The 27,991-nt window shown below is 48.4% G+C and overlaps 2 protein-coding genes across 8 annotated transcripts; one reads left to right on the top strand and one right to left on the bottom strand.

The window, feature by feature from the left end:
* Positions 1–21: 21 nt before the first annotated feature.
* Positions 22–20,920, top strand: PHC1 (polyhomeotic homolog 1). Of its 7 annotated transcripts, none has more exons than XM_064720702.1 (16): positions 22–38; positions 6,721–6,877; positions 7,500–7,610; positions 8,782–8,859; positions 9,351–9,392; positions 9,601–9,750; positions 10,669–10,824; positions 11,716–12,214; positions 12,533–13,290; positions 15,023–15,170; positions 15,272–15,480; positions 16,065–16,182; positions 16,774–16,882; positions 17,556–17,706; positions 18,233–18,464; positions 18,763–20,920. In XM_064720702.1, exons 2-16 carry the CDS (start codon positions 6,764–6,766, stop codon positions 18,915–18,917), a joined length of 3,030 nt encoding a protein of 1,009 aa, XP_064576772.1. In that variant the 5' UTR covers positions 22–38; positions 6,721–6,763; the 3' UTR covers positions 18,918–20,920. The 7 variants fall into 7 exon arrangements, with proteins under 7 accessions (XP_064576772.1, XP_064576800.1, XP_064576791.1 ...); XM_064720730.1 differs by having other exon boundaries at positions 6,716–6,877; XM_064720747.1 differs by lacking the exon at positions 22–38 and adding an exon at positions 512–527 and having other exon boundaries at positions 6,716–6,877.
* Positions 20,921–21,270: 350 nt separating this feature from the next.
* On the bottom strand, positions 21,271–26,944 carry M6PR (mannose-6-phosphate receptor, cation dependent). Its single transcript, XM_064720766.1, has 7 exons — positions 26,685–26,944; positions 25,107–25,277; positions 24,764–24,936; positions 24,564–24,673; positions 24,244–24,374; positions 23,565–23,691; positions 21,271–23,014 (listed from the first exon to the last, which is right to left on the bottom strand). The coding sequence occupies exons 1-7, from the start codon at positions 26,747–26,749 to the stop codon at positions 22,892–22,894; spliced, it is 900 nt and encodes a 299-aa protein (XP_064576836.1). The 5' UTR covers positions 26,750–26,944; the 3' UTR covers positions 21,271–22,891.
* Positions 26,945–27,991: the final 1,047 nt, after the last annotated feature.

The following is a 27,991-nucleotide window of genomic DNA, read 5'->3' as shown; positions in this document are numbered from 1 at the left end:
AAAGGTCCAGTGGCTTCCTTTTTCCTGGGTCAGTGGAGGTGAGTGAGAGCTTTCTTGTTTCACACCCCAGCAGTAGCAGAGTGGTGTGCAAGTCCACAAGAGACATGTACACATAGGTTAACGCTTCAGAGACACCCACATCAGCACAGTGTCACTGGCCTGATCCTGTTCCTAAGGATCAGCACTCAGACAAATGCATTTTTCATAGGTGTCAGGTTTTTGGCCCTATAAACCTTTCATCCTACTTGCTGACTAGACAGACCATATGGCAAAACAAAGAGCACAATAACATGGGAAACAAAATATTTATTGAAAATGTAATGCAGGTGATCAGATACACATCTTGTGCAGACAAACATACTGATTGCATTTGACTGTCTTTGTTTATACCTACCTTCTCTCTGTTTGATCCACCTTGATCCCTCCATTTCCCTGCCTGTGATTTTTACCCCAAGCATACCAGAGCAGTTTTGAAAACCCTAAAATTCTCTTTATCGGTTCCAACATCCCCTCACAGCTGCTAACTCGTAAGTCCTAAAGCCTCTTTATTGCAGTATTTTCCCCTAGTCGTATTGCAGTAACTGCCCTTCGTTTGCATACATTCCAGAGAGTTTCCTCCTTTGAATCCACTTTAGTGGGTTTTGCAAGTGGGACAAATGGCTTAGTCGTTCATCCAGTTGTTGGGGCTTTTAGGCGGGGTTGATTCCCGGGGATTACTGTTTGCTGGGTTTCCTGCCTTGTCATTGTTTCTTTGTTCACTGTCTGACCTTTTGTTTTGAATAACCTTAAATATCTCCTTGAAAATCAGCCAGACAGTTTTCCATCTGAATTGAAAAAGAACCCTCAGCATTTAGAGCAAGTATGTTTGGTAACAGCCCAAATGCCCTCCTGTGCGGTGTGTTTTGCTGATTTTTAGGCAGCAGGAAATATTTTTCTGTGATTCTAAGTCAATGCGAATTGACTGCAATTCATAATGGGAATTTTTTCCTGTGAACTGATAGCCCAGCACTGTCATTACAGAGCCAGATGCAACTTTCTTGCAACATGAAGCTCAAAGATGCCATTTGCAGGAGTATTTATGGTGCTCATAGCCTCAGTGGTGCTTGAGCTTCTGCCCCTTGTACGCGTGGATGGAGCGTGATTCATTCCTGTTTGTCTTCTGCTGCATCCCACTTGTCCTTGGTGCACATCCTGGCATTCTGAAGGGAAACTCACCAGCTCTCATCAAGATGAGCCACTGGTCTGATCCGGTGGGCATTTATTTTCTTAGAAACAAATATGTTGATCGTAAAATCATAGAATGCTTTGGGTTGGAAGGGACATTAAAGATCATCTAGTTCCAAACCAACAGGACATGGACAGGGACACCATCCACTAGACTGGGTTGATCAAAGTTATTTCTCACACATCCAACTTGGACTTTAACACTTCCAGCAGTGGGGCATTCTCAGCTTCTCTGGGCAACCTGTGCCAGTGCCTCACCTCCCTACAGGAAAGAATTTCTTCCTAATAATTAATCTAAACCTGCTCTTCTTCATTTTGGAGCCATTGCCCCTTGTCCTGTCACTGCATGCATACATTCTTCCTCTCCACTTACCATCTAAAGATGACAACATTACAGTTAAAAATTCGTAAATTTGCCTTAATTAACCACTCATACCCTAAGCCAAGCAACTGACAGGCAACAAACTGATGCTCTTTGAGAGTAATCAAGAGAAGCAAGGTCCAAGTGCCTGCACAGCTTCTATTCTAAAAGCTGCCAGCGAACTCTGGCACTGTGGTTTTTTTTAATGTTCATGCAGGCTTCTACTGTGCACCTCTACGTGTGTACACATGTAGAAGGCAAAAAAACTGCCTGCTGTGTCCTGTTTGTTCATCAAAGCTTGTTGCAGGTACCAACACAAACAGTTTACAACCTACATTCTTCTCCCGGGCAGCTAGCGACAGGAGAACATAAGTCTTCAGCTGCTTCGCCAGGGGAGGTGTAGGCTGGACAACAGGAGGAATTTATTCACAGAAAGTGTGATTAGACATTGGAATGAGCTGCCCAAGGAGGTGGTGGAGTCACCATTCCTAGAGGTGTCTAAGGAAAGACTGGATGTGGCACTCAGTGCCACGCTCTATTGACATGGTGGTGTTCGGTCACAGGCTGGACTCGATGATCTCAAAGGTCCTTTCCAACCGAATTGATTCCGTGCTACACAAAACGACTAGCACTTAACAAGGTTGCTCAGTCTCCAGAAGGACGGACGGCGAAGCGAGACCCGGCAGAGGGCACACCCGCTCAGGCTGGCGCAGCACCAGGCTGTGACTCCCCTCAGCGCCGTGACGCCTCGGTGCCAGCCAGCCCCGCAGGCACAGCAAGAGCCGCGGGCGAGGAGCGGGGCCGGCTCGGGGCCGGGCCGGGCGCTGCTCCGCCGTTCCCGCCGCCGGGCTCGCTCCCGTCACCGGGGCAACGGGCAAGCGGCGCCCCGGGAAGGCACCACGTGCCCGGAAGCGCCTCGAGGGAGGAAGTGACGGAGCGCCGGGGGAGCCCCAGAGGCCGAGATTTAAAAAAAAAAAAAAAAAGGAAAAAAAATCCCCGATAAAACCAACAAAAAAATCGAAACAAGAAAAGCAAAAAAAGGATTAAGAAAGAGGGACACGGGGAGAGGGGCGGGCGGAGTGGCACGGGTCCCGCCCCTTCGGGGCCGCCCCGCCAGACCGCGGCCCCGCCGGAGCCGCCGCCAGGTCCCGCCCCCGGCCCCGCCCGCCCCGACACCGGAGCTGCCGCCCCGCCCCGCCCGCTCGGCCGGGCCCGGCTGCCCGCGCGCGGGGGGCGTGTCGGGCGCGGCGGCGGCGGTGCGGGGGCTCCGGTGCGGCGGCAGCAGCGGCAGCGCGGGTCCCGCCGGCGGGCGGGGGGCAGCGGAGCGGAGCGGGGCAGAGCCGCGGCGGCTGCAGGTGAGGCGGGGCCCGGGGCGCGGGCGGCCGCGGCGGGGAGAGTTCCCCGGGGCCGGCGCGGGATGGAAGTTGACAGCGGCGGCGGAGCAGCCATTGTCTGGCCGGCCCGGCCCCGGGCAGCTCCCCCGCGCAGCCCCGCTCGCTCCCCCGGGCAGCCGCCGCCCGGCTCCGGGCATCCTGCGGCGCATCCCGCCTCCCGCCGCGGCGGGGCTGCGGGCTCGGCACGGGCGGGCAGGGCGCCCGCACGCCGTGTCGGATGAACTTTGCTGCCGGAGTTGCCGGCGGCCTGGGTGGCTGCAGCTGCGCCGTCCCCTTCCATCCTGCCCTCCTTCCATCCTTCCTTGCCTCGCTCTCTCCCGCCGCCGGCCGGGCGAGGCGCCTGGCGGGGAAGGGCGGGCTGGGCAGCGAGGGGTGGGGACCAGGTGGTGCCAGGGTCCTGCAGTGCTGGAGCGTCGCACCCACTGCTGCTTCCAGAGCATCCCAGAGCAGTCGGCTTGTCCCGGCAGTTCCACACCTCTGCTTGTGTGGCTTGGAAACTGTTGTAGAGACATATAGTAGCAGCAGCGAGTGTGCTGTAGTACGGGATGCTAGCTTTGCTCCTCCAAACCTGTGGAGTAAACCCGTGTAAATCTTACGTGTTTCCTAACTTAGTTTCTCAAGGATGAAGTGACAAAACCGCTTAGGAAAGTTAGAAAATGTTATGCAGGCAGCGGTCATGTCCCCGGGGAATGGATGGGATGAGCAAGTCAAACTTTTCAACCTCCTACCTAGTGCTTAGTGATTGGAGTATTGTTTGGCTTGACTTTTTTCTGCCCTTGTGCTTGAGAAGGGTCAGGAAGTTGTAGATGGGCCGCCTGTGGTGTTCTCGGTGTGTGCTGGGACCAGCAAGTGTGGGTTAGGCTCTGGAGTGGTCCATGTTCTCATGCTTGTACTGCTGCCTGAGCCAGTTTTCTCCCTTCTCCTTCCCGTCATTTTTGCTGTGTGGTCATTCCTGCCATGGTGGTAAAAAGCTTTTGTGTCCTTCTGTGTCTGCCTTTCAGGGATGCAGTTCTAGCTATTGTTCAAAGGTTAATTTACAGTAGTGGCCACGTTGTTAACTGTGTGTTGGTTTTCCTTTTTTGGTTTGTTTGTTTGGAAAATCCATGGTTTAATAATTTTTAGGAGGTTATCCATCTCATGGAGCAGCTAGCTGAGTCAAGTGATGTGATAGCCCAGTGATCACTAGGTTTTTGTAAGAGGAAAGTGCTTGGGGATGCAGTTGGAGGAGGGGAGAATGTGTAATTCTCCTGTTTTGTGTGAAAATGGCCTGTGTTTGGATCGGATTACACTAACATGGAGCTGCATCCCTAGATGAACTTGCTTGGGGAAATGCTGTGCCTTTTCACTTTTGTGTTTGGAAAGAGTTTTGCTGGATAACTCTCCTTGCTGTAAGTGAAATTCTTACTGCCCTTCTGCAAATCAAAGCGTATGCTTCTCTGTCCACGCCTCCAAAAGGCCTTCTGCCTACAGAGACACCAAAATTTTTCTATGCCTCATGCCAGAGGTATTTCAGTAAGATTCTGTTTATGCTAGGATTTTAATGAGATCTAGATCAATATGGAACTCTCAAAAATGCTGGAAATCTTAGGAATCGGTGGTGCTGCTTCCTGAGGAAACACAGATTGATTGGTGGAGCAGAGCACCAGGGCAGAAGCCTGGCTTCTCCTGCTGAAGCTGTTGAGGACAAGGGTATTTGCTGTAGCTAAGGTGAACATCAGTTACATCTTTACCTCTCTCATGGGCACTTGTGGCATCACAAGTAAGGTAGTTCAATTCTGTGATGTGACAGAAAATAGGGTTTTAGGGTATCTTTCCTGCAGCTACCAAGTTGATCTAATGAGCACCAGAAGCAAGGTGAAGGAGGAGGATCTGCATTGGGATGTTGAGGTGGGCAAGGGAGCATAAATAAAGGCATCTGAGCTACTGGAGAACTTGGTGTAATGTGTTCATGTGCATTTTAACCCCACTCAAAGTACTTTATTTATCCACCACAGTTTCATTCTTTCAAAAAGTCTGTATTCTTTCCCTTCTCAGTGTTTATTTTCAGGCCTCATTTAATTTTTCCTCTCTGGGGAAGATCTTTAAGGCAGTTGCTTCTGCAAGAGCTTTTGTATTCTGGGTAGGTTTATTGACAGGCTGTTTCTAGCTGAAATAGAGTTGTGCCTGAAGACAGTAGTGGCCAGTTAGGAGGAGGTGTGTCTCAGCTGAGGAGAAGGTGGCCACTGCTGAAGCAGTGCAGGAAGCCAGTTTTCATCAGCAGGGAGATGCCTGGGCAGGGCTTGAGGGCAGAAGTGAAGATGATTTTGGAAGACCAGACTGGAGCAGCAGCGCTCTGCTTGCCAGTTAAAGAATATTTCAGATTTTGAGCAGCAGGTTTGAAGCAGCAGTTCCCTGATTTAGTCACCTATCCTCTGCAGAGTTAATGCTGTTGTCCTACTTTAAAGTCATCTGCTGCTCTTAGCACCATGTCAGAATTTAAAAAGTTGTCTAGCTGAGAGTATTGTTGTGCCTCCTTTTCTGCTGCACAGGTCTGTTTGCTTATACACCAGGAAAATGTTTGGTGAAGTTTGTAAAGCTCAGAATCTGGATTTTAAAAGGGCTAGATAAAGGGGCTGTGCTGCTGCTCTGGCTTCTGGAAGCTCACTTACAGGGGTCTCATTTAGAGGTCTCAGATATGCTACAGAGGAATGAGCTGGTACTTTGGAAACAAATAGGCTGTCTCAGTGAAAAGACTTATCAGAAGTTTTTTTTTTTTTTAAATATTGCGTGGAGTTCTAAAGACTCAGGTTGGTTTTGTTTTTTTCCAATGGAATTCTTTTGTATAATCACTTTTCTCTCCCTTTTCTGACTCTAGCCCCTCCTGCTGCTGCTCCCTGTGTAGCTCATGTTTCTTGCTGCAGGAAACTCCCTGATCATCTCAATGTGCTACTCTTCTGCCAAGCACTCTCTTCAGTCTCACTTCTCTTCCTCTTTGCTGATGAAAGCCTTCTCCAGTCTTTTCTCAGTCCTGCAACTCATCTTTCTGCTGCTGGAAGGTCTCCCTGGTTCTGCATGACCTCTTCAGCAGCTTTTGCCTCACAAGTGTTGCCAGTGAACACTTTATCCACTCTGCTTCTGACTCTGTTCGTCCTGAAAGGGACTTGCCACCACAGATACCAGATTCTAATCTAATATTCAAGTTAAGATGTGTTGGGAGCAACAAGTAGCTGGAAAGTTCATGTGATGAGAGGAAGAAAGAGTCAAGGGCTGGGGGCTAAACTGGGAGAAAGAGGGACTCGGTATCAGTAGGGCATTGGAGCTGAGGGACTGGAGGAAGAGAGGATCAGAAATTGCCAAAGTGCATTGCGGGACTGGAAGCACAGTTCAGTTTGCCTCGGTTTGCTAGTCTCTACTGACAGGAGAGGCGGTCAGGTCTGTAACCAGAATTGTTTTAATGAGCTGCAGCTGCTTCTTCATTCCAGTATCTTTTTAAGAGTTCAGGATACTGTAGCTTGCAACTATAGCATGGCAATAAAAGTATGAAAATATGCACATTATGTTTTTGGTGGTAATAAAAGATTTAAACTGTGAGTAAGATTTCTGGGTGATTTTAGAATCCCAGCTTCCCTGGTCCCTAATATGTAGCTAGGATGGGCAGGGAGACTGGTATTGAGATATTCTAGTACAAAAGCTGTGTAATGTAATGAAGTACAGTTTGGTTCTTTCTGCAGCCTGACTTAGTTTCCAGTTCTTTCAGTGTAGATCTGGAGTCCATCTCAGCCTGAGCTCCTGGGATCCTGTCGCCATGGAGACTGAAAGTGAGCAGAACTCCAACTCCACCAGCGGGAGCTCCAGTTCTGGAGCAAGCACCCGGCCTCAGATCTCGCAGATGTCTCTCTATGAGCGGCAGGCAGTACAGGTGAGACATCCCAGGCTGTGCTCTGGGATGGCACTGCATCACTGGAAGGTGGTGGTGAGCCCTTTTGTGTTCCTCTGCATTGTTGTGTGTCAAGGTGGGACTGTGCTTAGATCACTGTCATCTTTTCAGATTTAGAAATTCTTATACTAGACGTAATGTTTAGTTCTTGTAGCCTGAGGCTTCTTGTTTTACAGGTTACTCCTTTGGTGTCCAGCCTCCTGGATTTAATCTGTACTGTTCAGATTGAATCTGTACTGATTCAATAGATAGGTTTTAGCCTGCTGTTCTAGAGCAAATCAGTTTGCCATCCCAGTTTCTCTATGCTCTCCATACACAAACTACACAGGAACATTTGTCTGCCTGTGTGAGCATGCACATCCTCAGATTCCTGAAGTTTATTAAAGTCTTGCAAAGTGTGATTCCCACTGTCCTGGAATACACCTGTGATTCAGTGTGTCACCAAATCTGTAACTGTACTATGGATTTGGATGTGCTGATCTGGTGCCTGCTTTTTCATGTGCTCTAGGGGTGTTCTCATGGTTGGCTTACTTTGTCATTGCTCTCTTCAATCACATTTCAATGGCATGCAGTTTTTGACAATTGTGTTTTCTTCTTTATCTAGGCTCTGCAGGCACTCCAGAGACAGCCCAATGCAGCCCAGTACTTCCATCAGTTTATGCTCCAGCAGCAGTTTAACAGTGCCCAACTTCACAGCCTGGCTGCTGTCCAGCAGGTGAGTTGCCAAGAGGCAGAAGGAGAGGAGTTGGATCATTCTCTGGGGAAGATCCAGAGGTTCTGTTTTTATACAGTGCCTTGTGCACCGAGTCATCCCGATCCCTGATGAGACAATGAGTCCCTAAACACATTGTTTAGAGTTAATACAAACAGCCAGTCAACTGGAAGCCTGAAGCAAAGATTAATTAATTTTTTTGGCTACAGAGCAGGGGAAGATAAAATTTGACATCACCATCAAGGAACTTGCACTTCAGAGGCCCCCTGCACCTTCTTTAACTAAAAGATGGGTGGTTAAATCAGCAGTGGATGCAGTAGTGCTTAAAAACTGTATTAAAGGGATCGGTGGCTAGTTGCTTCTCTGAGAATAAACGTTTGTGTTTGCATGAGGTTTCAGGCAGCATTCTCTGAAATTTCTGTCTTGGAACTTAGTAGCCATGTTTTCTTTACCAGCAGGAGGGTAAACCAGTCCAACCAGGAGGCTGTGTCTAATTGAGACATACACAGATCAATATAAATCAATATATTTTATGATACATAAATGTTGAGTGTTTTTTTTTCCTTTATCAACTTTGCTCACCTACTAGACTTAATCATCAGCTCAAAATGGATTATGTGTGACATGAATACATTCTTTTTGTAACAATACCTCAGTAGCTGTACTCCTTGGCAGTTAGTCCAGGATGTCATTGTTCTCAAAATCCCTGACTGCAGTCTTGTACTATAGAAGAAATAGAATCCTCTTGTCAGTTTTGCACAAATCTTAGTTACAAAACTAACTAAACTCATGCAGGGGAATCCCCCTGGCATCAGAGAGGGGGAAATAAGTCTTATCAATATTTATATTCTTCCACAAACCATATGCTCTCTAATCTGAATTTTGTTACTTGGAGTGCTATCATTGCTTTGCTACTAAACTGCCTAATTAGCCCAACAAATTGCTAATATTGCAGGGAATGTCTGGGTGCTAACAGTGGATTCCAGCATTGGGGTGAGGGTTGCAGTGTGTACTATGACAGGCTGGGCAAGAGTAGTGCATGTACCCATGGGTGGAAGGACTGGAGGTCATGCACTCTGAGGGTAAGGGACTGGGTGTTCTGACAGAGCCTAATGATTGGGCTGGATTGAAAGGTTTGTTCAGGCACTCATTTCTCTGCCAATCTCTCCTGCAGGCTACAATTGCAGCCAGTAGACAGGCCAGCTCGCCCAACACTAGCACCTCACAACAGACCACCACCACCCAGGCCTCTGTAAGTAAAACTGCTCCCTCACACACATATCAGAGCCTCCCTCCCCCTCCCCACCTTGTTCTGTCTCCTCCCTGTCTTTTAGGATGCACACAGCCTTTAAGAACCCTGGGAATCAAGGTGCAGACAGCTTTGAGGATTTGGGGTGCTGTTGTTATTGGTGGGGCTTGAGGATACCAGATGAGGTTTTTAGGTGGGAGAGGCCTCTTAGCTGAAAAGGTAGACATTGATCTCTGTTTGCTGAGGCTTTGGGGATACATTGTCATGGATTAGAAAAGGATCAGGACTTGTAAGAAGGAGGAGTCGTGAGCAGGTTTTGTCTTAGGCAGAGCAGTAGTTTGTTGAATGAGAGGATGTCTGGTTTTGTAGTGAGTGTTGAGGAGCTTGGATTTGCTCAGAGAGTAGATGAATTGGTAGAGAAGGTTTTGTGGGATTTTTACCTTTACTTGGAAGGCTGGAGAAAATGATGTATTTTTTTGGATCTCTTATTGCAGTTGCATGCTAACAGTGATTCTCAAGCTCAGCATACAAATGAGGTCAGTATCCAGGGCTGTGGCTAATATAGATTGTGTAGCCTGTAGGACAAGCCCTCTAAGACAAGAACTTTCTTCTTCTTGGTCCCCTGTGGGATACAGGAAAAAACCGTATAATGTCCGTTCTGACTGTTCCCCACTAAGCATATTTGTACTTATTTCTTGGCCTCCATCTCTTCATATGTGATTTGAAGCTTTTTTCTCTTCCAAGATCAACCTTGCCACCACGTCAGCTGCTCAGCTGATCAGTCGGTCGCAGAGCGTGAGCTCCCCGAGCGCCACCACGCTGACGCAGTCTGTGCTCCTCGGGAACACCACTTCACCTCCTCTCAACCAGTCACAGGCACAGATGTACCTGCGGGTAAGAGATGGGCAGCACATGTGTCCTGACTGAGCCCCACTTAGCAGCCTCTGCAGAGTTTCACTGTTTGGGATTACCAGCACCTACAGACTAACCTTGCTTTAAGGCTGTTGCAGTATATTTTAAAATTGCATGGGGAAGGTCTCATTCCTGAAACCACAAGCTTGATTCTGGGCTCAGCCTTTGAAATAGATGAGCTGTGTATTGTGTGGCTCAGGTGAGAATATTAACAACTCTGTGTGCCTCTGCTCTGCAGATGTTAAAGGTTCCATAGCACTTCTCACTAGAGTGTAAATGTGAAATACATGTCCTAGACTTGAATGTAGCTCACAGAAATAAAGCTACTCTTCTGGTTCAATGCTGGAACAGATACATGATAAATTACTCTTCTACTGCTTGCTGAGCTCAGGGATGTAAGTCAGAATTCAAGTCAGCCTAGACAAATAAATCAATGGGAACAAATGTCATCCTTTTAATTGCTTTGAAGTGCAGCTAGGTAGAAAGCATTAGGCTTGACTGTGGGGTCAAGTCTGGGGTTTGGGTACCTACTTCTTGTTTTCCAGTTGACTTCAGTTACAGATTGTAATCCCCTACTTTTCAAGCAGCACTAATCTTGGATGTATGTTTTTTATCACTGTTGTTCAACCAGTTCTAGATAACACAGCCTTGGGCAGTCTGTGGGAGTTAGCCCAGGCCTATGTTAGATAGAGGAGTCCTTGTTTCCATAAGGAAACTGTTCCCAGTTTCCTGCTTTGGGGGGTTATGTTCAGTGTTACAGTGCAGGGAGGGCTGGTGGTTTTGCAATGAGTGATATTGCAGCCTAGTGTTCCTTGATGATCTGTTTGCTTGTGTTTTTTTTGTCTTCCTTTCTCTCTTCTGCCTCTGTTCCTTGCACTGCACACCACCTGATGCCAACAGCCGCAGCTGGGGAACCTGTTGCAGGTGAACCGGACCTTGGGCCGCAATGTGCCTCTCGCCTCCCAGCTCATCCTGATGCCCAATGGGGCTGTGGCTGCTGTCCAGCAGGAGGTACCACCCACTCAGTCTCCTGGGGTGCACGCAGACACAGACCAGGTCAGTGACCGTCCTCCCTTTCCCCTGCTTCTGCCACACCACGCTCTGCTCATTGTCTCAAGCTGTCCCTGTATAGCACATTAGAAATCTTTTATCCCCAGCCCTTGTGCCTGTGCAGGCAGGAGATTTTGCCACCATGTTTTCATGTTTGCTGTCTGCCTTCAGAGATGAAATTAATTTCTGCTTAAAATTTCTGAGGTGAGCACAGGCTGGATCAATCTCCTCTTCACAGTTTCTTGGCTGTGATTGTGTGAAAAGAACTCTTGAATTCTATGTACAGTTTTCAGTCACACTCCAATTAAGAGTCTTTGCCAGATGTAGTATTCCTTCATCCAGTTGGTTCATAGTTGTAAAGATGCCAAAGAGTTGTCTGAAGCAATTTTTTGAAGAAAAGTCAGCTGTGATGTAACTTTGGAGATAGCGTGGCATTTGGAGCGGAAGTAAATACAGAGGATGGCAGCACCAAAATGCTGAGTGAAATTGGAAAGGGGGTGGGCCACGAGTAGATCCGTGGGCCTGCGGCAGGCAGGTGGCACAAAAATTGAAAATGAATGACTGGTCTTTAAAGGGGTAACTCAGTGCTTCTAGAGCTGTGCTGAACTACCCATGCCAGGGTGTGGCGGGCAGATCTGAAATCTGTCCCATGCCCTGGAGAAAGACTGTGTCCCCAGATCCTGTTCACAAAGGGCAGAAGAGAGTTCAGCATAATGTGCTTCCTGGGGAGGGCTGTGCTGAGCTCTGCCCTGCAGTGTTAGCAGCTCCTCACACGAGACCTGAGGCACCAACTCAGCCTGCATCCCAGCAGAGTGTGTTGCTTTGTGTGCTCTGTCACACTCCTGGCAAGCACCGTGTATAAAGCACATGGGTTCTGTTTGGTGTGTGTGTCTCTAGGTGCAGAACTTGGCTGTGAGGAGCCAGCAGACCTCTGCCACTAATGCCCAGCTCCAAGGCTCTGCTCAGAAGACGGCCCTGCCAGGCAGCTCCCAGGCTTCGGGCTTACCGCAGGCTGCCAGCACGGGCCAGAGCATGGCCGTGGCCCAGGCCTCCTCCAGCGGGGCAGGCCAGTCCCTCAACCTGAGCCAGGCAGCAGCGGGCAGCAATGGTGTCTCCGGGGGCGTGGTGGCCACCGGTGGGAGCCAGCCCTCAATGGCACTGAGCCAGAGCTCCTCAGCAGGTGCCGCTGGCAGTTGCCAGAGGAAGGGCACCGGGGTGGTTCAGCCGCTGCCCGTGGCGGCTGCCCAGGCCGTGACTGTCAGCCAGGGCAGCCAGACAGAGACGGAGAACGCAGCTGCAAAGAAGGGTGACACAGACACTGGTGGACAGCAAACAGTGGGTATGAACCTCACCAGGACAGCTACACCAGCACCCAGCCAGACGCTGATCAGCTCAGGTAAAAAACTCAGCTGTTTCTTTCTCTTCAAAATCATTGGGCCTTCACAGGAAGGACATTTGGAAGCCCGGTAGTAAAATGTTTTCCAGCATGTCTCCCAGTTTTGGTGCTCCCAGAGACTTGTCTCAAGGGGTTATCCCTTTCTATTAGCACAAGAAGTCGATTTAATCCGTCATGTCCTCTGCAAGTAAGCAGTCAGTTATTTTGGAGTTTAATGTCTCAAAGCAGTGCAGTGGCTGCCTTATTTTTGTTGTTGTTGTTCCCAGCTGCACTGTTGCTAACTTCTGTGCTCTGTTTTTTCTTACTGTTTTTGTATAGCCACATATACGCAGATCCAGCCACACTCGCTGATCCAGCAGCAGCAGCAGATCCATCTGCAGAAGCAGGTGGTGATCCAGCAGCAGATAGCCATTCACCAGCAGCAGTTCCAGCACCGCCAGTCCCAGCTCCTCCACACAGCCACCCATCTCCAACTGGCTCAACAGCAGCAACAGCAGCAAGCAGCATCTCTGACCCAGCAGCAGCAGCAAGCTCAGCCTCCACAGCAGCAGGCTCCCCCTCAAACCCAGCAGCAGGCACAGACGCTTGTGGTGCAGCCTATGTTGCAGTCCCAGCCACCGCATTTACAGCTCCAGCAGGACAGTCCATGCCAGCCAGCCACCAAGTCACCTGTTCCTATCCAGTCAAAATCTCTGGTCACCCCCATCAAACCCCCTCAGCTTGGGCCTGCCAAAATGTCAGCAGCACAGCAGCCTCCTCCACACATCCCGGTGCAGGTGGTGGGCACTCGGCAGCAGGGCTCGGGCCAAGCCCAGGCACTGGGCTTGGCTCAGATTGCTGCAGCGGTGCCGACTTCCCGGGGGATGCCAGCTGTAGTCCAGCCTGTTTCCCAAACCCATGCTGCTTCCCCATCATCATCTTCAGCTCCAGCATCCTCACAGGAAGCTCCCCCTCTCACCACAGGGGTGAATTTGGCACAAGTTCAAGGCACGGCCCACATGGTGAAGAGCCCAGCTTCCTCTCCAGTTGTGGCTCAGATGCCAGCAGCATTCTACATGCAGTCTGTCCAGTTGCCAGTAAGTGATACCATTGAGAAGGAGAATAGCATATGGATTCTCTTTGTTCATTCCTAGGACACCAATCGCAGTCCAGGCCCAGGTCAGTGGGATGGGATGGGTAAGGGGTTTGGGGAAAGGGATGTGGAGACTTTTTTACCTCAAAAACATTAATTCCAATCCTACCCCTGGGGTTACTGACTACCAGCATTTCTCTTCCACATTATCATTCAAAGGCTTGCATGAAGTTAATAAGTGAGACTCAGAGCCTGCCCCAGATGGGGTGGGTATCCACATCAAATACTGAGTATCCCATTTAACAATGGGGTTTGGTTCACCTTGGCTGGCTGCTGGATGGCCACCAAGTTGCTGCTCCATCACTCTCCCTTGACAACACAACAGGAGGAGAAAAATACAGTGAAAAACTTGTGGGTTGAGATAAGGATGTGGAGATCACTTGCCAATGATCATCATAGGCAAAACAAACTCAGTTTGTGGAAATTATTTATTTTACTGCCAGTTTAGTGTAGGATAATTGGAAGTAAGAACAAATGCAAAAAACACCTCCCTCCTTCTCCACAGGCTCAGCTTCATTCCTGACTCTTCTACCTCCTCCCCCTGAAAGGAGGAGGACAAGAAATGGGATCTGTGGTCAGCTCATAAGGTTTTGTCTCTCCCTCATGCTTTTTCCTTGCTTTAGCATGGGGGAATCCCTCCCATGGGATACAGTCTTTCACAAAGGATATAGTCCTTCATAAAGTCCTTCTCCAGTGCAGGTCTTTCCCAGAGGCTGCAGTTTTTCATTAGCTGCTCCAGTGTGGATATTTCTGGGTTACAGATCTCTTGGTGTCTGGTACCATCCACTGACTATGCCTCAGAGGATCCCCTAGCAACAGGCTATGCAGAGGAAAACTCAAATTCCATAGGCCTTGTCCATGCTGTTGTGAATTGTCCAGCTAGGGCCTACCTAACTCCCTGAGACAGCAGTACTTCTCCAGCTCAGATCATGGAATCATAAGTAATTGGAATTAAAAAGAACCCTCAAGATCACATAATTCTAACACCCCTGCCTTGGGTAGGGACACCTTTCAGTGGACTAGGTTGCTCCATCCAACCTTGCCTTGAACACCTTTTTAGCCAGTTGCTGAGACTCCTTCTAAACTCTGTCTGCTTCTTCAGGAAGGTGTCACAGGATTTGTCTTGATTTTTAGAGCAGGGGGTCAGTTCTGCTCCTGGTGAATGTGTGTCCCCTGCTCTTTCAACTCTTCATTGAAACTGATCTGATTTATCCAAAAAATCTGTTTGGAAACTGCTGGGTGAATGCCATTCCATTTCTTCCTGCAGTAATCCTTTGAGGTTCATACAGTGTCTTGGTTTTTGCCAGTGTACCAACATGACTTGGAACATCAGATCCTAGTCTGTGGCAGTGAGTCTCTTCAAGCTTTGTTCCTTGTTAGGCAAATGCTCCCAAGTATGTGGGATCTAGAGGCATCTCCAGAAGAAACCGGGCTGGAAATCCAGTATGATGGAGCAGAATTTTTTTTTTTTGTTTGTTTGTTTGTTTTGTTTTTTGCTTTTTTTTTGTGTGTGTGGTTTTTTTTGGGGTTTTTTTTGGGTTTTTTGTTTTGTTTTGTCTGTTTTTTTGTTTGGTTTGGTTTTCTTTTTTTTGGGTTTTTTTTTTTTTTTTTAGTCTGGCTTGTTCTTTGCTTTGGAGCTTTTCTATCTGCTTATGTGTTCCTCTGTATTCATGCAGGGCAAATCTCAGACCTTGGCAGTAAAGCGCAAGGCAGAGTCAGAGGAAGAGAAGGAGGAGCCAGCCAGTGTCACCACACTTGTGCCTGCCAGGTCCTCTCCTGTAACAGACAACCTCAAAAGCATGGAGGAGAAGAGTGGCCTTGGAGGTGAGGCACAAAGGAGAGCTCTGCTTGTCTGTGCTAATGACCTGAATGACCTGAAATGGGTAGAGCAAAGTTGGCTCATGCCTGTGCTGTTAACTTTCCAGATAATTCTGATCCTGCTGCCACTGCCACCCCAAATGCCACATCAAGTGAAGGAGTCTCAGCCACTCCCACCTCTGCTTCCACCCCAAACCTGGCACTGGTGTCACGTCAGATGGGAGACTCCAAACCTCCTCAAGCCATCGTCAAGCCCCAGATCCTCACACACATCATTGAAGGCTTTGTCATCCAGGAGGGAGCAGAGCCCTTTCCAGTAGGGATTTTTTTGTTGTGGGAGAAGGAGGTGTAGCACTTTCTTGGGAGGGTGGTGGGCTTCCATCTTTGCATAGGAGTATCTTTTCCCATATTCCAATTCAGCATTTTTAGCCTGAGACACAGACAGTAAAGAGGAAGGGAAGGGAAGGTAGTGTTGTGAATGAAGCAAGACATTAAGAGGTGTTATTAAAGAGAAGGGGTTTGAAGGAGTAAAACAAGTGTTGCAGCAACTCTTACTCCAGTTGTCACCAAAGCAATAATTAATGCAGCAATTGTAAGGAGGCTCTCCTCTCTGTGAAAGATGCATTTTGAATAGGCAGCAAGTGAAGTTGTAGTAAAGAAGGGGAAATGGAGTTATGTGGAATTGGACATTATTCAAGGCAGATAGTGCTTGGAGATTTTTAAATGAACAACCAAGCCTGTGAGTCAGGAAGCTGTAATGACTTTTTTCAGCATCTCTCCTTCCCTGTTAGGCAGAGAGATTCTTCTGAATTGAATTTTGAGCTGCACATACCTTGGCAGAGGGTGGTGGACACAGGGAATCCTTTATTGGTGGATCCAACTCATTCTCTCCCTATCCAGGTGGGTTGTTCTCAGCTGCTGAAAGAATCTGAGAAACCAGTGCAGGGAGAAGCTCCTTCTGGTCAGAATGATGAAAACTTGTCCAGCAATTCTCTGGGAGAGGATAGTGCTTCCATGGGTGAGTTTCAAGACCAGGAGGACTAGGTAGTGTGTTACAGAAAGTTTCTGCTCTCTATTACTAACTTAATGTATTACGGACTTGTATCTCTTCCTGCCAGCTCCTTAGAGACTTGACCTATGGAACTAAGATCTCGCTTTTTTTGAGTCCCAGAAGACTCACAATGCTTTTTATTTTTTGTTGTTGTGAATATAATCTACACATCCTGTGTCAGTAGTAAGCAGGAGATTCTGAACTGTACCTGTCTTTGATGACTGTAAGCTGTGAAGGATGTGTGGACAGAGCAGAGTGATGGAGATTTCCTCCACAGCCTTGTAGGATGTGAGGAATATGCTATTTTTTGTTTGTTCCATTAAGTGGTACTGACCAGGAGAAAAAAAACTGCTCTGTACCATATCCATATCCTAATTAGTGGAGCTTGTGCTTCTCTTTTCCCAGTTGCTTCCCAAGTTAACTACTTACTAGATTCAGTAAAAAATAGTGCTTGGCATCTGTCTGCTCAGAAGAAGAGCAGTGGAATGGGGAATCATTGAGTGTGTGATGTTCTTCAGTTCAGATCACCAACTGGTGTGTTACTCTGTATCTCACTAGAGCTTGACAAGAAGGCAAACTTGTTGAAGTGTGAATATTGTGGGAAATATGCCCCAGCAAGCCAGTTCCGTGGCTCCAAGAGGTTTTGTTCCATGACCTGTGCTAAAAGGTAATAACAGCAAGATGTAATATTCCTTATCTGTGACTATATGTTTGCTGGAACCGGGCATGTGCCCTTCTCCAAGTAGTGTACCACCTTTCAGTACATTTGATCCTCCCTCTATGGCATGTACTGGCTACAGAGATCCTTTACCACTCTAAATGATTTGTAAATGCTTCTAGGTCTGAGAGGTGGATGTGATGCTCGGTATAAACAGGATTTCGGGCTTGCTCAGAAAATGAACTGTGAAGGGGGAAATTCTGGGGCTGTAAGGAACCTCTCTTCAGAGGAGTGTACATTTGACTGACTGAATAAATGCATACTGGTAGCTGTCTCATGCATTGGTACTAGACAAAGACACAAGGGAGCATTGGGGGAAAAAACAGGGAAAAGTTAGACGAGTCATTGCTGCCTCCTCTTGATAGCAGAGTGCTTGTTATGGGTCTTTTTTCCCTTAGGGGAATTACTTAATTGACCCTTCAGATGTTAGATCAAGACTTTGGTGTCCAAATATTGCTTGTGTCAGAAGTCTGGACTAGTTCTTTCCAAGAGGAAGTCTTAGAAGGAGGAGGAACAGAACTTGATGGTAAAGAGGAGTCTTATCCCCATCTAGAGCAAGGAGAAGTAGTTGGTTTAGATAGTTGCTGCTTTCTAACTGCTGTTCTGCTTCTGCTTACTTGAGGTACAATGTCAGCTGCAGCCATCAGTTCCGGCTGCAGAGAAAGAAGATGAAGGAATTCCAGGAAGCCAATTATGCCCGTGTGCGCCGACGGGGACCACGGCGCAGCAGCTCCGAAATCGCTCGAACCAAGATCCAGGGCAAGCGCCACAGGGTAATGACACGCACCTGTCAAGGCAGGTCTCTGTAGGGCTTGTCCCTTCTGGCTGTACCACTTTGTCACAGTGGATGCTGTCATGTAGGATGTGCCGTGGGCATGCTGACACACTTGTTACACAAGGCACAGGGAGCTGTTCCAATCCCTCATGGACTGCAGGAAGCGTATTCACGTTTGTACTTGTTCCGTGCACTCTGTGTTCGCTCCTGTGTGCATCTTGAAGGTCTCAGTGAGTAAGACCTGCTGACAGCCTTGGCAGAAAACAATCCACTTTTCCCATTTGATTAGCAGTCTTTCACATGAATGACTTGAATTGGGCTATAGATGAATGGAATGAGCCTCAGTTCGGATGTGAGGAAGAGAGGGAGCTCTTGTGTCAGCTGCCCCTGTACCAACAGCCTGGGACAGTTGTTCCAGACTGTTCGGACACATTCTGCTCCTCCCAGTGTCTTGTTTTGCAGCTTGTAATTGTGAATTTCTTACAAAACCCCTTTTATTTTCTTTCTTTCCTCTGGGCTTGTAGGGCCAGGAAGACTCCAGTCGAGGCTCTGACAACTCCAGCTATGATGAAGCTTTGTCCCCTACATCTCCAGGACCCCTGTCAGTACGGGCCAGTCATGGAGAGAGGGACCTGGCAAACTCTAATATGGCCCCCCCCCCCCCAGATCTACATGGCATCAACCCAGTCTTCCTGTCGAGCAACCCTAGTCGTTGGAGTGTGGAGGAAGTGTACGAGTTCATTGCATCATTGCAAGGTGAAGTTAAGATCCTCTCCTGCACCTTGTGATCCAGTAGCATAGGGAGTTGGGCTCAGTGGTGCCTACTGCTTTTGGACATGTTTCTGAATTGGACTAGATCATAGAGATGGATTCTCAACATTTCTTTCTCAAGTAGCCTGTGCGCTCAAGGAGACCGTGGACTAGAGTGTGGAAACGTGTTGGTTAGAGTCTTAGCTTGGTTTTCTGTACCTGCCAGAGATGCAGGAGGGATGAGGGGAGTGCTCAATGCACCTGTATTTCTCATTGCTTTTTTTTTTTTTTGTTTGCTTCACAGGGTGCCAAGAAATTGCTGAGGAATTTCGGTCACAGGAAATTGATGGTCAGGCCCTGTTGCTTCTGAAGGAGGAACATCTCATGAGTGCCATGAACATCAAGCTGGGACCAGCTCTCAAAATCTGTGCCAAGATCAATGTCCTCAAGGAGACCTAAGAACTCTGAAGCCAGAGTTCTCACTTTTGCTCTGACCCCAGGGCAGCTGCCAGTTTTGGAGCATCCTGCTGGGGTGGGGAAGAATGGGACAGTCAGTCCCCTGTGGTCTTGCATTCAAGAATGAGAGGGAATTTAACTGATTGAAACTGCCATGCACAAGCCCATCTCTTGGTCTCTTAATGGTGCTACAAGGTTAAGGAAAACTGCCACCTGGGGCCTTTAAACAACTCTCCTTCTTCCTGATTTTGAATATGCCTCCCCTGTATACACCACATAAAGATGTAAAGGGGATCTCTTTCTGTCCTGAAAGACTTGTGAAAGGGAACTGCCTTCAACCCTTTCTGCCACAGCAGGTCTGCTAGATCTTAGCTTTGAATATCATTGCCAGAACTCAAGGCATAGGAAGAGCTGGCCCCACATGGACAGTGGGAGCACCTGTGCTTGGGGCTTTTGTGAAGGGGAACTAACAAATTGCAAGTGACAGAGGTGACAAGAATTTGAGCAAAAGGGGCTGCTGTTTTTCCACTTTTAAAAATACCTAGGCTGCTCATGAACTGGGTTTAATAGCCATTCCAGCATGCATACCAAACTTGAAGGCCTGTGGCAATAGGAGCTGTCTTGTCTTCACTCTGCATGTCTACAGGAGACAGTAAAGCTAAAGTGTTGTGGCAGCTATTCACTCCAGGTGCTCCTCTCAGAACCAGTCAGAGGATTTTTCCTGAGTACTTATGACAAATTGATGGGAAACTCAAAGGGGAGGGGATTGTTTTACATTAGGGAACCTTGCAGCACGAGGTTTGTCTTCCCATTGTGTTAGAGCATAATTTACAGATCCAAAGCAGTCTCCAGAAGCACCAAGGCTCTTCATGAAATGAGCTGGGGTTTTGTTTTGTGTGTTTTCTTACCAGTTTGTATCTTTCCTTTTTGTGTCTGTCTTTGTTATCCTCAGGAGAGCTTACAGGACAAAATTTAGGCTGACAGGATTATAATGCTTGCCTCAGGCTTTTTTGTTTTTTGTTTGTTTTTGTTGGGGTTTGTGTTGTAAAACAAGTATTTCTGTTACAAGAAACCAAACACACACCCTAAAAGAACTGAATACTGATCTTTTAATATGACTTCTCATTTCTGAAGGGTAGAATTCATGTTACAGGCTGATTTTCTCCTACTCAGCCCCTCCAGGTTTGCTTAGGGGTTCTTTGGTTGTTTTATTTTTTTAAGGATCAAATGTGGTATTCTGCAGTTTTGTAGCCAAATTGCCAAAGGTGAAAACCTGGGCAGAGTTATTCTCTTCCACAAGCACCTCTATTTCAAACAGGCAAAACATCTGAAGGAGTTACACAAACTGTGAAGAGGAAAATGCTCTCTAGAGCCAAATACCTGAGAGCAAGATGATGTTATAAACCATGTATCTCAGCTTTTCTGTTTCCAGAAGTTTCACATGAATACCTGAGTGAAACATAAGACTGTTCTGTGTGTTAAGCAGCTACTGTTGCAGGAAAGCTGTAGTGGCATGGGAGAAAGCCTTATAGCATAGGTAGGAAAACGTTAGAGATCTTTAAAATGGGCTCTTTATTGACCCGTTAGAAAAAGAGGAAGGAAAGTGCTTAGTAGTTGGATAAAATGTGGCAGCAGCTTCCTAGTCTTAACTGTGTTGCTGAATCTCACTTTTGTGACATCCTTTTTTATGTGAGAAGACTTCTGAGGCTTTGTGAATGCAAATGGGCCCAAAGGAAGCTGCCTGTGCTTGCTTGCACCCTGGCACCACAGTTTGGTCTGATGTAATCTGGGGACAGGGGAGGGGGAGGTTAGAATCAGCAGTGAGCAGATGAAGGCTGCCCTTAAACCAATTTATCCTTAGCAGGCTGGCTGTGGCAGGGTAGGCAGACAGGTAGCCTGTCACTGTTACCAGCTACTCCTGAGGACTGGATTTTATTTCAGTCAAATGGGAAGGCTTCACTTCATTTCATGTTCAGTGTTCTTAATAAAAAAATGCTTGATCAGGCTTTGCAGGTCTGGCTGCTTTTTAACCTCCGAGTGTTTGGAAAGTACAAACCTCATCACTAAGTTATTTCTGACTGCCATTTCTGCAGAAAAATACAGAGCATAATCCATCCATCCATCCTGAGCCTCTAAAGTTTCAGTTTTGAAAGATGTGGATAGCCTTCCCTCATAGGCCTGAGAGGACTTGGAGTGAAATAAGGTGGCAGCAAAAACAATTAACTAACCAAAACGTTCACTACGGGCAAGGGTTCAGGCACAAGGCACCATACACTAAGGACCCTTGACTTTTGGGTGAGAAAAAAGGTGCTCTGGCACCAAAGCAAGATCTTGCTACATTAGTACAACACTTCACCAGGTTTTTTTGGTCACTTTATTTTTGAAAGTTGTGTTTTGTACAAAAAAAAATTACCTTAAGACACCACCATGAAAACAGTAACGGACTTACTGACTTCCTATTTTTCCCATGTTGTGAGAAAGATTGAGACTGTAACAAAAGTCAAAGAAAGCAGGAATTGCTCGCCCACTCCAAACCCAGAAAGAAAGCAGGGCTACCCCTTTTCTCTCAGTTTCTTAAAAATACATAAACCTTGTCTGTACTCTGCTGTTAACACAGTGGTGGCTTGCTTATTCAGTCTCTGCCCCCCAGACTGAGGGCAGTTGTCAGCCAGTCCACACAGTGGGGTACAATGGGATTGCTCAGTCTAGCCTCTCAAATAAAAAGCAATTTAGAATCAAGGTGTGAAGTTCCTGAAGGTTCCCATTAGGTCTACAACTCAAGTGTACCTGCTTTTCACCAGGGCCCAAAGAGAGGGTCTTTCTCACTCCCAGCCAGTGGCATGTATGTTAAGTACCATCTGCACAGGGCAAGTGTCATAAGACTGGCTTGCACCATGCTTAAGGGAACAGTGATTTATGAAAGCTGACCATGTAAGAGTCCCTTATGTAGTTCTCAGTGTGTTAGCATTCTTAGCCAGGACTTCCATGGTTCCTTTGATATAAAAATAAATTCTGACGGCTTCATAGGGAAACCCTCTGCAAAACAAGGAACTTCTGGGGAGCGTGAAATCACAATGCTGACAGTGACTGAGGTGTGTGGGCAGTCACCTCAGGAAGCCTGTGTCAGAACTCAAGTGGCAGCTACCTGTCTCATTTTGTCTTGATGTCATTTTCAGTTTCAGCAATGTTCCTTCTCCTTAGCAGCACATCTTTACCTTTTGCTTCTCACTGATTGAGAAGACTGAGTCAATACTTTGACTGAAGTAAATGTTTTGACTCCATTTAACTCCTATGGTTTTTCAGCATTGTCCCTCTCCATTCTGAGAGGATGGCATGCATCCTTGCACAGCTGTTGAAGGAAACTGTTGAGAAGTTCACACCACTGCCATTAGGGAAACAAAAGATTGCAGAGGTGCCAATGCCTGTTCACCCCCAGAGTCTGGCATAGAGCACTCCGTGCCAGTTATGCTGCCAGAAATTGTATAACAGCGCAGAAGCTAGAAAAGCTGAAAATGCATTCAGAGAAAAATAATTCCAGTGTCTTACAGATCCTGTAAATCCTAGGGAAAAAAATAAAAAGACACAGAATATCCCTTTTACAGTGTCAGCTGTTTTAACCCATAGCCTTTTTCCCTTTCTGCACCCATCCATGCCCCTATTTTTCCTCTTAGTGATTCATCTCCCATTCCTGCTCAGTGCTGAACACTCATATTGCTGTTTTCTGCTCAACTGCCAACACTTCTCCCCTGGGCTCTGCTGCACTTTTAAAACCCAACCCAGCATTATATTTATAAGACATGCCATTAGGAACCAGTGCTGTTCACATCCAGAGGCATCCATGGGACTTGACACCGGAGACAGCGGAAGCAAACAGTGTAAAGAAAATCAGAAGTGAGAGAAGGAGAACTGGCTGGGAGGCACCTGGCTAAACAAGCACTGGGGAGATGGGGAGAAAAGATCTTGGTGTGGAAAGCCTATCACATGGGCAGCAAGTGGTCATCCCGTTCTTCTGACTCCTCTCCCAGCTGGTCGTCCCCCACGCCGCGGTACGCGGCTGGCGCGTTCCGAGGCTTGGATCGGCACACAAAGTCACAGCCATCCTACAAGCACAGGACACAGCACCAGCATCAGACTGTTTGCAATTGACTCAGCATCCACACCAAACCAAAGCAGCTCCTGCCATTTCTCTTTCGCTAAGGGATTATGCCTATCCTTGTGCTACCTGAAACATCTCCCCAAACCTTGGAATTAAAAACATCCTACTCAGTCTTAAAAGCTCTGGACAGTTATGCCGCAACATCAGGCCAAGGCAATTATGAAGAATAAATAGCACTGCCTACAATGACCAAGGAAGGATTTCACAGTCAGAAGTAAGCATTTCAGAGTCCCCAGGTGAACATTTCTACCTGGAAAGTGTTAACTCCTGAGGAGCAGGTGTTCTAGTTTGTTAAGGAGCAGTTGCAGGAAAGAGGCAGGGAATTGGTCTCAGCATGGATTAAAAAATGGCATACTCAAGAAAAACGAAACAGACACCCTCTTCTCCTGCTTCAAAGTGCTCCACCTTGGTGGTAGGTCTACCCAAGCCACAGAGTCAATGCCTTTTTCTCCTAACATGGGCCAGGCTGAGAATACATAAGAATTTTTACTCACTGCCACCAAATTGCCCAGATCTTGCCAGAAGGCAAAGTGAGGAATCTGCTCCATGCCCTTTGCTCCCACAATGAGGCGCTGGTAGAGGAACCCACCAATGATGTAGACTGCAATCAGTGACACAAACCTAAAAGGCAGAATTAAAAAAAAAAAAAAAAAGAAAATCAAAGCTGAGGAAATCCTATAGAAAATCTCTTCTGAGCCAGCTACCTGTGTCACATTATCATTGGAACAATGCTTGCACCACTCAAGAACAGAGCTGTAAACAGAAACCAGACCATAAAAGGTCCCCAAGTTATCAATCTGCTTGTATAAATCTTTTAGCAGCATTATGTGAAGTAGTGCCTCTAAGCACAAACACAGAAAATGAGTCAAGACTCCCGGTCTGAGTTCCCAGCTCTGGCAAAGAGCCATCACATAATTTTAGGAAGTCAAATCTCTCATGCTTCAGTGCACTTGTCTGTAAGCTATGAAGGAAAACGTTTACTGGGAACAGACCAGCCAGCATCACGCCTTGAGCAAGAGCTTTGGTCCAAAAAAGCTCAGAGGCATAGTAACATCTAATGGTGGCTGTGGGAAGGTACACTGCAGTAATTTAGTCTTACTATAGCATTTGCTACATTTCTAAATAGCACCGGAGATTATGACTCAGGCACAAACAGCTCTTCAAATGACTCACGTGATCAGCAGAATGGAGCCAACACTGAGGTGGGAATTCTCAGCTGGACAAGCAACACTGCTGTCCATTTCAAAGAGGTAGAAACACTCCTGCTCCTTTTCCCGCTCTTCAGAAATAATGCTGAATGAACTCTGCAATTTGGGAAAAGTGAAGTCATGTGAAAACGTGCCCAGGCACACTGAACTTCACCAGGAGACAGTTTTATCACTGTTGGTGCAGCTGGGCACCAGACACTGGAGGCCAGCTCACTGCCCCCTCTGCTCACAACCAGCCACTGGTCTGGCAGCCCCCGGTGCTCTCTCACCCCAGGTGTCACTCACCGCTGTCACTCCCCGCTTGCAAGAAATCATTATCACAGCTCGCCTCTTCTCACCACTGCAGTGCCTGCCGTATGAATCACCTCCTTTATAAATCAGCATGATCCAGTCACCTGCCAGGAGAGAAACAATACAGGCTGCAGATCCACATCAGGAGGCGAAAGGCAGCTACTGAGTAAGCCAAGTATTGAGTGGAACCGTACTTCCATTGAAGACCTGGGTCTCATTGATTCTTCCTATCACCGTGGTCTTTCCACTCTCTTTATTTGTTTGCACCAGGCCACCAAAGTCATGTGAGGTGCTGTTGACCTCCCTGCATACCCTGAAATGGTAGATGTAGTTTTCTGTTTTGCCCTTATCCACAGTCACGTTAAACCTGCAGCAGGAAGACAGAAAAGACAGCCCATTGGCTTACAAAGAACACTCACAGCAGTGGGCACTCCAGAGCAGGAAGCCCACCAGAGTCCATTCTGCAGCCTGACCCAAACCCTCCCTTCCTTGCTGCCCACTATGCAGCCCCAAGGCCTGCAGGGTGTTGTGCTGTACCTCATGTGGCTCAGGGGCTCCAGTTTCTTCAGCAGGGCTCTCTCCATCTGTGACTCACTGCTCTCATCACCAACCACATCACAGCTCCTCTCTTCTGACTGCTCGGCCCCTGCTATAGCCAGGGCCACAAAGACCAGCAGCAAGGCAGAGGTATGGCAAGGTGCTGACATCCTGGACACATGCCACAGGGAACACAGGATTAACTTCAGAAAGGATTTGTTGCAGCATCCTGCAAACTAACTTCAGGGTCATGGAGTCAATGATTAGCCACTTCCTCAGTCCTGACTGCAAAAAGGAGAAGTTGAAATCTAGAAACAACTCAGAGTTCCCAGGAGACACTAAATATGAATCTCCTGTGCAGCCAAAGACAATTCACTGGGCCGATTTGGGGCTCTCTTCTGAATTTGCCTTGAGACCACAGAAAGTTGTGCTGCTGAGCACGTTAATTAGCTGCCAGAGCAGAGTCCAGCAGACTGAACGCTGGAGTAAATTTCAGGCATAATCCACTGTTTGTTATGGCATTGCACTGAGAAGCCAGTCAGCAGAAAATTATTTATGAGGCCTCTAATCAATCATCTTCACAGCTCTCGTGTAAAGAGTGCACAGGGAAGAGCCACTGTGATTAGTCAGGCTCTGTTTGTTCAAGTGCCTTAATCTTTATAATGATCTTTTCAGTACTCCTTTAACTGAAAATCTGAAAGACATTAATAATGCTAAACTGCAACTTCACAGAGCAGTTTCTTCCTTCCCTTCCTTCCCAGTTTCCACCAGAAAGGAGGAAAGCAAGTCATCGTATGCAAGATCCAATTAACAAGGCAGTAATGAAGATAATAACAGTAATAATTAATAATAGTAATAATAATAATCTATGAGATTTGGCTTTCAGGTTCATGCTAAAATCACAAATGAAACATTCAATGATGGCACCAGCCAAACAAAGCAGTGCAACAGATCTCCCTCTGCTTCTTGTGCCGCAGATTTTGGTAAAGCTCCAGTCGCTGGTGGAAGGCAGGCCCTCCATTAAAGAAGCACCTGGCTGCAGGCGGGCACAGAGCCCGTCTGAGAGAAGCGAATGATTTCCCCAGAGTCCCCGGAGCCCCCCGCCACAGCTCACGGCTGCTGAGCGGGGGCTCTGCTCGCCATGGGGCACCCAAAGAAGGCTAGGAACGCAGAAATCACGGAATGGGTAAGGCTGGAAGGGACCAAAGTGGGTCACTCGGTCCAACTTCCCTGCTCAAGCAGGGTCCTCCTGGAGCACATGTGCCCAGACGGTTCTGGAATATCTCCAGTGAGGGAGACTCCACAGCCTCCACGGGCAATCTCTTCCAGTGCGCGGTCACCGAAATGAGGAAGCCCGTGACACGAGGGCTCGTGACTGCTCTCTCCTCAGGCCAAGAGCAGGACCTGCCCTCAGCCCCGGGCACGGCTTCCCCCGGGAACGTGCTGGCTGCGCTGGGAGCGGCCCGGCCGGGCTCCTCCAGCCGGGGGCCGCTGCCCAGACCCGCCCGGGACGGAGCGTGGCTTCGCCCCGCGGCCTCGCTGTGCCCGCTCCCCACGTCCCCAGCGCCGCGCACCCACCTGCGGCCGCCCCGGGACCAGGCGCCGCCGCCCACAGGGAAGAGAGACCCGCTGCTCAGGCGCATCCCATGCTGGGCGGCCCGGGGACCACAGGCACAGGCGGCACCGGCCTCCTCCGCGTCCCGACCGGCTCCCTCGCCCGCCCCGCCAGCCGGAAGCCGGGAAGAGCGTGGCGGAACTGGAGCCTGGCGCCAATGGGAGCGCGGGAGCGGCCGGGATCGCCCGCCCAGGAGCGCAGCGGAGCGAATGAAGCGCGGCGGGGGAAAGGCGGGCAGGGCCGGAGGCGCAGCGGGACACGCCCACTTCCTCTTCATCAGCCAATGGGCGGTGAGCCTCAGCGCGGGGGCCCCGCCCCCGCTTGCTTTTCTGCCAATGAACGACGAGGGCAGGCAGAGAGGAGGAGTTCTCACGGCGCGGAGCGAGCCGCCCTTGCGATGCCGAGGCCGCGGGGAGCAGCTCCCCGGGATGCGGATGCGGATGGGGACCGGGACCGCGATCGGGATCGGGATCGCCGGGCTCCGGGCTGCTCATCAACTCACCAAGTGCTCTGTGACTGTCCCTCGCTGGCGTCGCGCTCTCCCCTCTCCTGTGCCCCGCGCGGGTTCGCAGCAGCCGCAGGCAGGCGGCCGCATTGGCAGGGGTGAAAGGCTTCTGGGCCTCGCCCTTCCCTCGCTCCCGCTGCCGCAGCAGTCCCTCTGTCGCTGGGCTTTGCCATTCCCACCCAGCAGGTGCCTCCAGAGTGACTTGTGTTGCAGAAGCAAGGCGTCTCGACCGCTTCACGAAACTGCTTTGTGGCCTCGATCCTTCTGATTTTGTCCCTGCTTTGTGTCTCTGGTGGATTCTCTCCATGTTTTGTTGTTATTCTTTGGAATAAAGGTGCTTCCCCCAACTCCTGCAGATTTTGCCACTGTAGAGGAATTCCAGGTCTAGCACACAAAGTTAGTGTAGTGAGCATCTTGGATGTCATTAATAAAGCTATAAACGTGAGATGTGAGACTAGCCTGTTCAAAGGACATCTCTCTCCTTATGATGTGTTCCCAGAGCACATCCACTTTCCAGGAGTCTGTTACTGGAAGGGACAGATGTTCTTTGCCAGAGTTCTGAGGCTTTTGCATCCTCTAGTTAAGAAAGAAATGCTGCAGTTAGTGAATGTACCAACATGCTGGAAAAGGTACCTGTCTAAGAGAAATTTGGGAGGGTCTCTCTCCGGTATGCTGCTTCAGCAGTGAAGAGCTAGGGAAGAAGTGCTGCTGATTCCTGGAAAACTGATCAGTTTAGTCCTGCTGTGACCCCACACTGACAGTATG

This window comes from Zonotrichia leucophrys, chromosome 1 (assembly GCF_028769735.1).
Source record: "Zonotrichia leucophrys gambelii isolate GWCS_2022_RI chromosome 1, RI_Zleu_2.0, whole genome shotgun sequence".
In the NCBI taxonomy this organism is placed as follows: Eukaryota; Metazoa; Chordata; class Aves; order Passeriformes; family Passerellidae; genus Zonotrichia; species Zonotrichia leucophrys.
The sequence above is the reverse complement of the archived record's forward strand: the minus strand, read 5'-3'. Positions and strand labels throughout refer to the sequence as shown.